General features: G+C 41.6%; 1 protein-coding gene across 2 annotated transcripts; it reads left to right on the forward strand.

The window, feature by feature from the left end:
* The first annotated feature begins 825 nt into the window (after positions 1–825).
* Positions 826–10324, forward strand: depdc1a (DEP domain containing 1a). Of its 2 annotated transcripts, XM_005951058.3 has the most exons (12): positions 826–1053; positions 3963–4228; positions 4354–4498; positions 4649–4779; positions 4881–5011; positions 5340–5387; positions 5542–5679; positions 6040–7041; positions 7587–7759; positions 7919–8095; positions 8317–8523; positions 8966–10324. In XM_005951058.3, exons 1-12 carry the CDS (start codon positions 1006–1008, stop codon positions 9104–9106), a joined length of 2607 nt encoding a protein of 868 aa, XP_005951120.1. In that variant the 5' UTR covers positions 826–1005; the 3' UTR covers positions 9107–10324. The 2 variants fall into 2 exon arrangements, with proteins under 2 accessions (XP_005951120.1, XP_014186107.1); XM_014330621.2 differs by lacking the exon at positions 6040–7041 and having other exon boundaries at positions 828–1053.
* Positions 10325–11946: the final 1622 nt, after the last annotated feature.

An 11946-nucleotide genomic window follows, 5' to 3' on the forward strand; every position in this document is an offset into this window, starting at 1 on the left:
AAAGATATGCTAATGTAAATTCCATGCCTCAGTGAATGCAAAAGGCCTCCCCAGGAGGACTTGCTCCTTCACTTAAGACAGGCTGGAACAGAAGGATAGTCCGAACAGTAAAACACTCACATCTTTATATAAAATGTATAATTATTAATTATTTTTATTAGAAACCTTTTAAATAGAAACCCATGTGCAAAGAGCATGAAGTTTAAATATAGGCTCTGGTGATGAGCCTGGTTCTGTAGCTGGGCTTTGTAGTCAAATATGTTTTGAGTTTTTGGTTGAGGAGGAGCATCCAGTGTGTTTAAAAGCAAAGATTAATGAGGTTTTTAAGAGCCATCAGAGTGCAACAGTCAAAGGCATACTTTTAGATGTTGCATTGGTTTACAAGTATAATTATACAAATCTTAAATTGGCATCTAGATACCAAATGCATTATACCACTGGCTTATAATTACTGAATCTTCAGGTCTAAAACACAAATACAGCGTATGTTAGAGGTGGGAAATTCCTGGAATTAACTTTAACAGCTTACGTGCCGGTGATTTAATGAATATTATTATATAAGAATGCGCAATGTAACGAAAACTGAAGAAAGGGTACCGTAGCACACGAGGAAATACACCTGCATGGCCTTTCAACATATAGCAATACGGTCATTTTCTACAGCTGACACAGCTGTAACTAACTGTAGACCTAAATTTAGTGTCAATTGGGAGAATTTTCAAATAGCCTTACTACCAAATACCCTACAGTCCACTTTTTGTTTTGATCCTCCACCCTCTTCCGTTAGAGGCTGGTCACGTGACCAGAACGTCCATCCAATCCGGTGGCAGAAGCACAGGGCTCGTAATTTTGAACAGATGGGGAGCTGCCAGGCTGTGGAGAGTTTCTCCGTAACTAAGCTAAAGGTTGTAGCGAGAAATGCGTAAATATTTCTTCGAGTGATGGATAGTATCCGTCGCTACAGCGAATGAAGGAAACCCTTAGCGCTGCCCTTTCGTGATAAATATGAGTTCTCATGTTATCAGCCCTGGACCGTACCGAGCCACGAAATTGGTAAGTTAAAGTTCACAAGCTAGCTAATACCTAGCTACCCAGTGTAAGATCGTCATCAACGGAAGCGCTAAACTCAGCTGCAGCTGCTTTTAAACACACGCGTTTTGCCGGCTTTCTAAAAGCAATACTGCAAGAAATTCACAGTAAAGTATCCTCTCTGTGTTTCAGCGTTGCAAAATTGTGGCTCTCTCTGATTTAATATCATCTTCATGACTTTGTTTCAGCAACAAACGTCACCTGTAATCCAGCTAACGAGACCGATTAGTTTACATGGCGTTTGAAAACCGGACCTCAAAGTACGAATTTTCATTAACGACACTGATGTGATTTTAATCCAATATATGCGGTGATGTCTTTTAAATATATATGTCAACAACCTTTGTTCAGTGAGCTATAGACACTCACATATTTGAGTTTCTAATAAAAGAAATTCACTGGGATGGTGGAATTGGAATATTTAGAGCAATTCTGTTTACAAATATTAGTTCATTCATTAAGATCAATCCTTATCCTAAACCAATAATGTTTGCAATTAACGTCCCATGGCTGCTCGATTACTCTGTTATTGTATAAGTGTAACAGATGCGCAGGTGTCATAGGGCTGACATATATGGTTCTTAAAGAAACTGTGTTTATATGTTTTTAAAAAAGAAAATTCACGATCGCTTGTAATCGGAAGGTTGCCGGTTCGAGTTCCGTCTTGGACAGTCTCGGTCGTTGTATCCTTGGGAAAGACACTAAACCCGTTGTCTACTGGTGGTGGTCAGAGGGCCCGGTGGCGCCAGTGTCCGGCAGCCTCGCCTCTGTCAGTGCGCCCCAGGGTGGCTGTGGCTACAATGTAGCTTGCCATCACCAGTGTGTGAATGGGTGGATGACTGGATATGTAAAGCGCTTTGGGGTCCTTAGGGACTAGTAAAGCGCTATACAAATACAGAGCCATTTACCATTCACCTTTAATGGTGGACCTAAAGGATAGATCACCTGTCAATCCGGTTGCTGTCAAACCTCCAGTCCATCAGTGCAGGAATTTATTCCACAACTTAAGTAACTTCTGCAGTAGCTGCAATGACAACAAGTAAACATTTGTAAATACTAACTTGTTTTTGAGGTCATTGGTCTTGTGATTCCTGAATCTGCAATATGCCTGCAGAAACCAAAATAGTTTGTTTTAAAGTAAAACTGGTCTTAACGCTGCACATCTTTGAATGTCATAAGGAGCTTACTTGAAATGAACGATTGATATCGAGTAGAGCAGGGCGATATGGCCAAAAATATTTATCACGATATATATTTGAAAATTTGCGATAACGATATAACCGACGATATAATTGATGCGAGACAAAATACAACTCCACAACATTACTAGCGCAAAAAGACAACCTTCCATTTATTTTCACTTAAACAAGAAGCTGGTTTTTATGTACATTAAAGCTTTATAAAAATGTAACAGTGCAAATGCAAATTCCTTGCTGAAAGTTTAACCAAAAGGCATTTCCAGTAGAAATGGGCTGACATATCCTGAGCATAACCATGTATAATATCCACTGAAGTTAAAAAGAGGTGCTTTGCAACATTAAACTGCAGTGTGCAGTACGTATTTTTCGGACCATAAGGTGCACGGGATTATAAGGCACATTAAGCGAAACAAAGCAGTCAGATAAATCAAACTTTATTAAACTCATTCTTCTTGCTTCCTCCACTTCTGTACCATTGATTCATTAATGTTGAATTCTCTGGCAGCTGCTCTATTCCCATGTTGTTGCAGTATATTAATGACTAACCTCGTATTGTGGATGGATTATCTCAGTTGTTCTCCTGACTGAAGTTTGGTCCGTTTACAGCATCCTGCCATGCGATTGCATTTGTCTCTAACCATGAAGAACCTTCACGTTAACTTTTATAAGTGGAAAAGTGTTAGTGTTCGTCCTCCAGCTTCACTGTTTATGTTATGCTAACATAGCTGTGTCGCTAGCGATCACGTAGCACATCATTATATACCAGCTAGCCCAACTTCAGTAACCCTACAAACGTCACTGCTGTTTAGTTTCCTGTCTTCATTTATGTTGGAAGTGATAGCAGAGCTGTACGTTTGATTTTTTTCAGAAATCTCTCAGTCAGAACATGCTATATCATGCTTAGGTAACTAGCGAAACTAGCGAGCTAACTTCCGCTAGCTTCCTGCTAACTTCTAACTCCGTTAAATGTAATAACTTTTGTTTTCATGGATGCCTGGAAGTTAAACTTTATAGTTACACCTGGTAAAGCAGCAATGCTGATCGTTTTATTAAAGATGAAAGAATTTAGACAGTTTTTAACTCTAAGTGATGCTGCAGTGTTGTTTGACCTGAAGCATACGGAGTTTAGGACCCAGATTACTCCCAGATTTAAGAGCATCTTAGTCCGACAAATACGACAATAACGACGGCCGCTTGCATGTTCTGCAAAAAAATGTGCTTTGTTGTGTATCTGACGGACAAACACCAAACCAGTTCCACATCACTGAAGTTGCACCATTTTTACAAACCAATTCTGGTTCATCTGTTTCACTCAACAATCGGCCATGTGCGTATGAAAACAAAGGCACTGCGCATGCGCGTTTTACTCCCATTCTATCGCGATATTTCATTTTCCTATCATTGCCTAACATTATACCGGTATTACCGTGAACGGTATAATATGGCCCAGCCCTATCTGCCAGCATCTGAATCAGCAGATCCTGTGCTGGCTTAATTACAGCTTAGCGATCTTCTCTGTAGTAGAAGCGTCCTGTCTTACCCACTGTTACTTCTCACGGTCAATTGTCATTATATTGTTGTCCACTTTTATCAGCTTTCCAATGGAGCAATTCTGTACCGTATGACACATTGTTATCTTGTTTCCTTGCTTGAACTGTGCGTGTCCTGTTTCAGTGGAATGAGGTGACACGTTTGTTTCGGGCTGGCATGCCCCTCAGGAAACATCGCCAGAACTTCAGGCACTATGCTTCCTGTTTCACTGCTTCTGCTGCTGTTGATTGGCTGCACCAGCTGCTCTGTAACAACAGCAACTTTGGCCCCGACGTTACCAGGCAACAGACAGTTCAGCTTCTAAAGAAGTTTCTGAAGAACCATGTGATTGAAGATGTAAAGGGACGCTGGGGAACAGAGGACCTGGAGGACAACAATGTGCTGTACAGGTAATCTGTTGGCAGAAATGTGCTTTTGGGGATTATTTAACAAAACGGGGCTTAATATGTTGATTGTGCTCCACACAGCATCAAGCAGTCTGGTTTTTTTTTGGTTTTGTTTTCTTTGTCCACAGGTTTCCTTCCACTTCTCCTCTGAAACCCATCCCCTGTTCAGCTCCAGCCTCAGAGTCCAGATCCATAAAAAAGAGACCTTCATTCAAGGACAAAGAAGGTTTCTTCAGGTTTAGAAGCACAAGAAGGCAGGAGAAAGAAACCCAGGTGAGTTAGATTTATCACTGTTTCAATTTAAAACAATAATATGTTGCATTTGAGAGAAAAACAAGTTCATAGATGCAGTTTTGCACTAATAAAAAAAAAAAAAAAGATTCACTCTGTGATGTTGGTTCTTGTTCCGTACATGTGTTTCAGGAAAATGTGGATCCTGCACTCCGAATACAGCAGGAAGGCGACAATCAGCCAGAAGAAGAGCAGCAGAAACAGAGACGAGAGCTGACAGTGGAGGATGAACAGGAGATCTGGAGAGACATCACGCTGACCCAGTATAAACACACAAATCTAACCCCCCAAAAAACCATTCTGTGCAAATAAAAAAAATGAGAAAGACTTCCATGTATATCTAAAACTTGTGTATGTGTTTCAGTCTTCAGAGGATTCTGGATGTTCCATCTCTTGACGAGGTTTTAGACCATCGTTATGTGAATCCACAGAACATCATCCACAATATGACCAAAGTCAACAAACACGGAGTGGTCACACTGGATGACAAGACCAGTAGGTTCACACACCAGTATAAAGGAAAAAAAATGTACAGGATAGTTTATGTATAAAGACCTCATCTTTGAAAAAATACTTTTTTCCATAAGGATGTGCTTTGAACCACATACTAAAGTCCTAGAAGTGCCATTCTCCAGTGTAAAAGGCCAAAACAACATAATTTTTTTTTCTTCAGGTAAAAGTATCTGTGAAAATGTGGTGTTTCTGGGCAATTTTGAACCAAAAAGTCTGGACATAATTTAATCCAGAGGTCTCGAACTTAAATGAGTTTGACTCATTATACTGTAAACCAACAAAGAGTCTAACATTAGAACTGCCTCCATAGATGACCTTCCAGACTGGGTTCTGTCTGCCATGAGGAGCCTGGCCAATTGTGAGTAGCTGCAACTATGTCCTGCATAAACGGTTTTAAAAGGGAAAAGCTTTTTTTTTATTTTTTTATTTTTTTTATGTGGTTTAATGGATCTATTTACTGAAGATATTATTCAGTGTTGTTGCAGTTGCAGTAACATGGCGTTTATTTCCAGGGCCAAAGTACAACGGCACACAACAATCCTATCCTGGCTTTGAAAGAGATGTCTTCAAAACAGTGTCCGATTACTTCTACAGCCTCCCACAGCCACTGCTCACATATGAACTGTATGAGCTGTTTATCAATGTTCTAGGTGGGTTTGCTGCTTCCTGTTAATCTTTTAGGCCTTTCAGAATCTACATGTCGGTGTTGTGTTAAGATCAAATTTGGCTGCAGGTCTTTTCTGACATGTTGTCTCCAATGTGAGTTGAGTGTTTGAGCTCTAACAGTGCTTTGTGACCCCCTAACAGAAGTTTTGGTTGTTTGTGGAATCCTAACTGTGATGTGAGCTGCTGCACTTTTTGTTTTTGTTGTGCCTGATCAGCTGTATGAACAGTAATGGTTTGAACTAACTAAACCTTCTCCTTCCCCTTTGCTGTCTGCTTGCACTGACACCCTGCCTGCCCCCTTGGCTTTCTCTGCCCCCCTTCTCCATGTCTTCATCCACTTTCAGTGTTCTGCGGCTACGTTGCAGCGCCTTCTATGCGCCAGCATTTGAAGCGCAAGAAATCAGACCTTCCTGCTGTCCCCCCTCCAGCCAAGTCGTCTTTTCGCTCCACGGAGTGTCTCCTCCTGTCGCTGCTCAGACAGGGGACATGCGACGAGACAGAATCCCCCATGAGCGAGGTAATTGGTGGGAAACTTCAGTCCCGGCTGGCAGCACTGAAAGGAGGCGGCGGTGCCGATGACGGCCCATTAGGAGGCAGCTGCATCAGCCTCAGTACAGTTGTTCCCACAAGACCTCAAACAAGGAGTTGCTCCCTGGAAACCATCCTGGATGACTCTGCCCCTCTTACTAGACAACAACTGTTTCAGTCCAGTGACAGCCTGGCATCCTTTGCCTATAGCAGCAGGAGCCAGGACGACAGCTCTTCCATCACAACACCTCACACTCGTTCATTCGGGACATCTGTGTCCAAACCAGCACCCATTACTTCTGAAAACGCTCCAGGAGTTACAGCCAGAAACAGGCTGTCTGTCATACCCTTGGCTGGACTGTCAGCTTCACACAGGTCTCGTTCTTTACGGCCTCACAGCTTCAGCAGCTGCCTGGACATCGTCATAGAGACCAGGGAGGAAGATGTCAAAGAGCTTAAGTGGCAGGGTCGAGCAGCAAGCTGCCTCAGTGTAAACTCTCCTTCCAGTCAGTGTCAGGCTTCCTCAGCTTCACATCCTCCATCACTATCTTCCTGTCATCCCTTCTCTTCCTCCTTTCGTCCTTTCCCTTCTTCTTTCTCATCTGCTGCAACCAAAGCACAAGGGTCTAATGCTGCTACAGGACCCAGACCGGCCTCCAGCACCTCTAACCTTTGGACGCTTCCTGCACCTGCTGCTGTTCGCCGCTGCCTCAGCTCTCTGGAAGTGTCCCACCTGTCACAACCTGTTTCACTGCTCAAAGCGCCTGTGTCTGTGTCCGCCGGCAACTCCCAACCCCCCAAAAACCAAAATGAGCACAGTAAGACCCTCTCACCTCTACCTGTCTCTGTGTCTATGTCTAATCAAATTAACCTCATCTAACATCTCACCCCTACTAGCTCCAGTTTGTTCCCTCACTCAAAGCAGGAAGGCCAGTTCCAGAAAATGGCCTCTGTTTTTGTATTCAGCAGTTGACCTTTAACATTTAACAACAGGAAAAAGGCAAAAGTCTGTTTCACAGATCATGTAGCTGCAGCACAGTTTAGCCAGATAAACAGTGCTTGTTTTCTCATACAGACCCCCAGATTTCATTAAAATCTATAGAAACAGTCTAAAAGGAAGATGGCATAGGAGTCCTTCATTCCTGGATGACAGTCGTGCTGCAGTGTCATGTTCACAAGCTTTACCTGCCTCAATTCACACCATAGCTGTAGTCGATTCATTTTCCCATTCATCCATTCATTGTGTAGTCTAGCAAGTGTGACGTAGCAATGGATGAATGTGGTGCTGAAGTGTGGTTCTTCAGTTTGACTGAAAACACTTACTTGCGTGTGCGTGACTTTCTAACGGTGTTCCTGTATGTAGGCGTTCTCCAGCCTCAGTGTGAACGTGTAGCCATCGAGGCCCTGCAGCTCTGCACCCTCCTCCTTCCACCCGCCTCCCGCAGGAAGTTGCAGCTACTCATGAGGATGGCGTCACGCATCAGCCAGAATGTAGACATGCCTCGCCTCCACCCTGCTATCGGCACCCGGACATTGGTAAGGAGCTAGCAAATATTTTTTGTTCCTGTCTAATACTCTGAATATTCCCTAAAGAAGTGTGAGCACAGACATGTATGTCATGTTCTTTTATCATGATGTCCCTGTTTGTTTACCTTTTATTCACTTGTGTATCTGGATGTTTGTCGTGGATTTCAGATGGTTCACACATTTTCAGGCTGTGTCCTGGGCAGTGCTGAAGAGTGTGATTTGGATGAGCTGTTAGCAACCAGGCTGGTGTCATTTTTAATGGATCATCAGCAAAGCATCCTCTCAGTCCCAGAGTACCTGCTTGGTGCCATCAGTGACCATATACAGTACCTACGAACATCACAGGTATACCTTCAAACTGTAAACCACAACCAACTAATTCTTAAAGAAGCAGAGTAAGTGATACCCTGCATGTCTGTTCAAATACAACTGCAGAAGCAAGCTGATAGCTGTGAATGCTCAAAATACACCTTTTCATGCTGCTGGAGGAACCTGCCAGCTTCATTGGGAGCTTTAAAATCTGTTAACATGTTGATTTCTTCATGTTTGTACTGTCCTGATTTCAGGTCCCAATTGACTCTGTTTCAAAGACTGACAAAAGCGATCCGGTTTGCCCTCCATTGCCGGTCTACACGTTCTGCCATCAGATCAGTGGCGCTGAGTTTGAACAGCAAAAACTGGAGTCTTCTCAGAAGGCCATGGAGGAGCTGCTAGAGATCCTGGTGACAGATCAAAACATCAGTGAGAAGGACAGACGCAAGAAACTGAAACGGGTAACGGTCTACTGAAAGTCCAGGCGATGCCTCAAGTCTGGTTCTGTTTGCACAAAGATGCAAAGTGAATAAAGAAGTGTCCCTCTTCCTGTCTTGATTTGTAACCCTAGTACTTGACCAATGAGTTTCTCATCAAGTTTCAAATTTCCTTCAGTATGGCGTGATGTTTTAAACTGTAACAGTGGTAGCTAACATGCCAAACCCCATGGTTTTAAACAGTCTCCCACTTACTTATGGGAGAGGTAACAGTGGCTGTCTTTGATACACACTCACACATATTTGGTTTTGAGTCAATTTGCAGTGTTTTCAACTTGAAAGCTATTTTCAGTAGCCTTCAGATTCCTGAAGTTCACACAAGGATATAACAAGTCACTTCATATCCTCAAAAATGCTGGAAATCTGCAGACTCAGCAAAGTGTAATTTTCTTATTGTTCTCCTAAGTTTCAGAAGCAGTACCCAGACATCTACAGGCAACGATTCCCCTCCCCAGACCGAGAGAGCAAGACTGACAACAAACCAAAGATTAAACCTCCACTCCTCAACATCAAGAAGACCAAAGCTTTCCAAAGCATCAGGAACTGAACGACTGCAGGAGGCGCGCTCTCGCCGCTTACGTCGTGATCGCTGCACTGATATCACACTCCTGGCAGGACAATTGAGAAGTCGTTTTTCCCATGGCAGCCAAAAGCAGTGTGTTACATTGGAAATGCTGTTTTTACTGTTGTGTTTATTGTAAGTAAATGTAGACTGGATGATTTTGACAGGAGTTGATTTGTGTATTCATGTGTTGTGTATATTTGTATTGAGTTTTGTGTGCTGACTTAGATGAAGGCTTGTGACCGTAGCTCTACAGAGTCGTTCATACCATTTACATGTTTTATGAAGAAAGGTACTTTACCTGTTGTCCCCTCACTTTTCTTTTCTATTTGTATCGTGCGTGCGTGCGTGCGTGCGTGCGCGTCACTTCAAGTAAGAAGCAAGCTCCAAAAGGCAATTGGGAGAAAAATATGCAATTCTAAGATCACTGGTCAATATGGGAGCAATTCGATTTCTTAATTTATATGAATGTTGACAGCAGGAGGGAGTGCTAGTTGTTGTTTGTTTTTTGTTATGTTGATGTTTTTTTGAAGTTTCAATATTTTCTATCATAGATGCTTAAGTTTTATTTGAAACTATTTGTCAGGCCTGATGTTGAGCATTTTCTCTTTCTTTGCCCTCATCTTATTTTTCCCTCTGTCAAGTATGGAGTTTTTAAAACTCTTTTTGAAATCTTAGTTTTATTTCTTGGTGATCTTTTTTCAGGATGCCAGCTTTTTCATATCTAGCTCAGTTATTTAAATCGCGTTAATCTTTCCAGTTTCTTTTTACTTCTTGAGCTTGTGTGTCTCATCCCTGCTTTGTTTAGTGGATTGTTTGCACTTGGAGCTAGGCCAGCATGCTTATGTCAATCACCAGTGTGGTCATTTATACATATTTAAGGCTTATTAGACTTCCCAAACCAAGTTTTTCCATCAGACACCTGATATGCCCTTGGCATGGGTAGTGCCTTGTGAGAGCTTGACCTGAATGCGCATCCATTCATTTCAGTGCTGCATGCTGACAGGTATTTGGTAAACTGAGGGGAATTACACAACTCATGTCAAGTGTCTGAAGAAATCTTAATATTCAAATGGTGTCAAACGCTCTTTTATTTATCTTAAGCTACATGAAGTATTACTTCTACCCTGGTATGTTTGTGTTTACCTCAGATCAGATGGTGCATGCATGTTTAACCGCACACGCACTCATCATCGGTGTTCTGTGTTTTGTACCTACAACTGTTCCTCTACATTGTTTACTATGCAAAGTCCTGGGAAATAAATTGTTTTTAGCTGTTCAGTGTTTCAGTGGTGTTTGTATTGAAGTGACAGCTTTATTTAGAACATTATTATTATTATTATTATTATTATTTCTGGTGTTGAACATCTACCTGGCAGGATTTTTTTCCCTTTGATATTAAATTGATGTTTGTGTTGGAGAGATTTTTGCACTGATTTTAAATTATAATCGAGCAACCCCTAAATGCATTTTGTATCCTGGAGACTGTTTAAACCTAAAAGCAGCTTCACAGTTTTATATTAGCGGGCAGTACCATGTGACTTCTTGTTTCTAAAAAACAGCATCCATTTATTCCAGTGTTTCATGCTGACAGGTGTAAGCTGGGGTGAATTACACAACCTGTCTCAAGTATCTGAAAAAATCTCAACAAATTCAACTCCCAAGTGTCAAACTCTCCTTTTTTATTCATCTTAAGCTGCATGAAGTGTTACTTCTCCCCTGATATGTTTGAGCTTACCTCAGATCAGATGGCGTGTGCATGTTTAACCACACATGCATTCATCATCGGTGTTTTGTACCTACATTGTTTCCATTGCAAAGTCCTGGGAATAAACTTGTTTAGCTGTCCAGTATTTCAGTAGTGTTTGTACTGACAGGACAGCAATAAAGGTACACGATTACATCTGCCTGGCCACCAGTTAGGTAATATTACCTACTTCTTTTTACGTTACTCTGATGCTCCTGGTGGGAAGATTATAATAGAGAATCACTTAGATGCATTTAATATCCTGAATATTCCTTACACCTAAAAGCTGCTTCACAAAGCAGCAGGCAGAACAAACACGGGCAGCCAGGCCGCTGCTAAAGAAGCTCGTTCAGTGTGCCCGAAGTTTCTCAACTTTTTATTACTTGTTAGAAGTAACTATAATCTGAGTGTAGCCAGTCAGAATTAAACCACAAAGTTTATTATTTGCAAATGTGTAAACTGGCAGGCTTCATGATTTCATATTTTTATTGTCCTCTATTACCTCCGTGATCTTTCTTGTGATCCAATATTTACACGATACTTCTTCCATGGCATAATAATAACAACCATATTATTATGCCATGGAAGAAGTATCATGTATCTAAAAGATGGACACAGTATGATTTCCGATTGATTTCTGGATTCTGCCTTAAAAACGTAGGTTATAGCATTTTGGCTGCTGTCTTGTTGGATTTTGTGATCCAGAAGCAGAGATATTTAGATGTGACAATAAGTTCCCAAATGCCTGATAATTTGTGCTAACAGATTATTAAAATACTAGAATTAAATTCACTAAATCTGAATTACAAAATAAATGGTTGTTTTGTGTCTTAATGTTTGTCAGATTATGCAACTGAACGCGCTCCAGTAGACAGCAACACTACGATCGCAGTCAAGACCCAAAAGTCTTGTCTAGATAGCTATCAGCTTTTAGGAAACAAACAAAGAAACACTTTGATACGGTTCCTTGACTTACCCACCTTCATTTCTTGTGATACTGCAAGCCACAGGTGGTATCTCTATAAGAGGGAAAGCATCTCAAACCAATAAGAATTCCACCTGTTGCAGGATGAAATGC

This window comes from Haplochromis burtoni, unplaced genomic scaffold, assembly GCF_018398535.1.
Source record: "Haplochromis burtoni strain Fernald_Lab_line unplaced genomic scaffold, NCSU_Asbu1 Contig_929, whole genome shotgun sequence".
NCBI classification, from domain to species: domain Eukaryota; kingdom Metazoa; phylum Chordata; class Actinopteri; order Cichliformes; family Cichlidae; genus Haplochromis; species Haplochromis burtoni.

Excerpts from the sequence above, each read along its gene's own strand:
- depdc1a (XM_005951058.3), top strand. The coding sequence starts at position 1,006 with ATGAGTTCTCATGTTATCAGCCCTGGACCGTACCGAGCCACGAAATTG. Across the intron at positions 5,680-6,039 it reads GCTGTTTATCAATGTTCTAG|TGTTCTGCGGCTACGTTGCA; the intron begins GTGGGTTTGCTG and ends ATCCACTTTCAG. Across the intron at positions 8,096-8,316 it reads AGTACCTACGAACATCACAG|GTCCCAATTGACTCTGTTTC; the intron begins GTATACCTTCAA and ends TCCTGATTTCAG.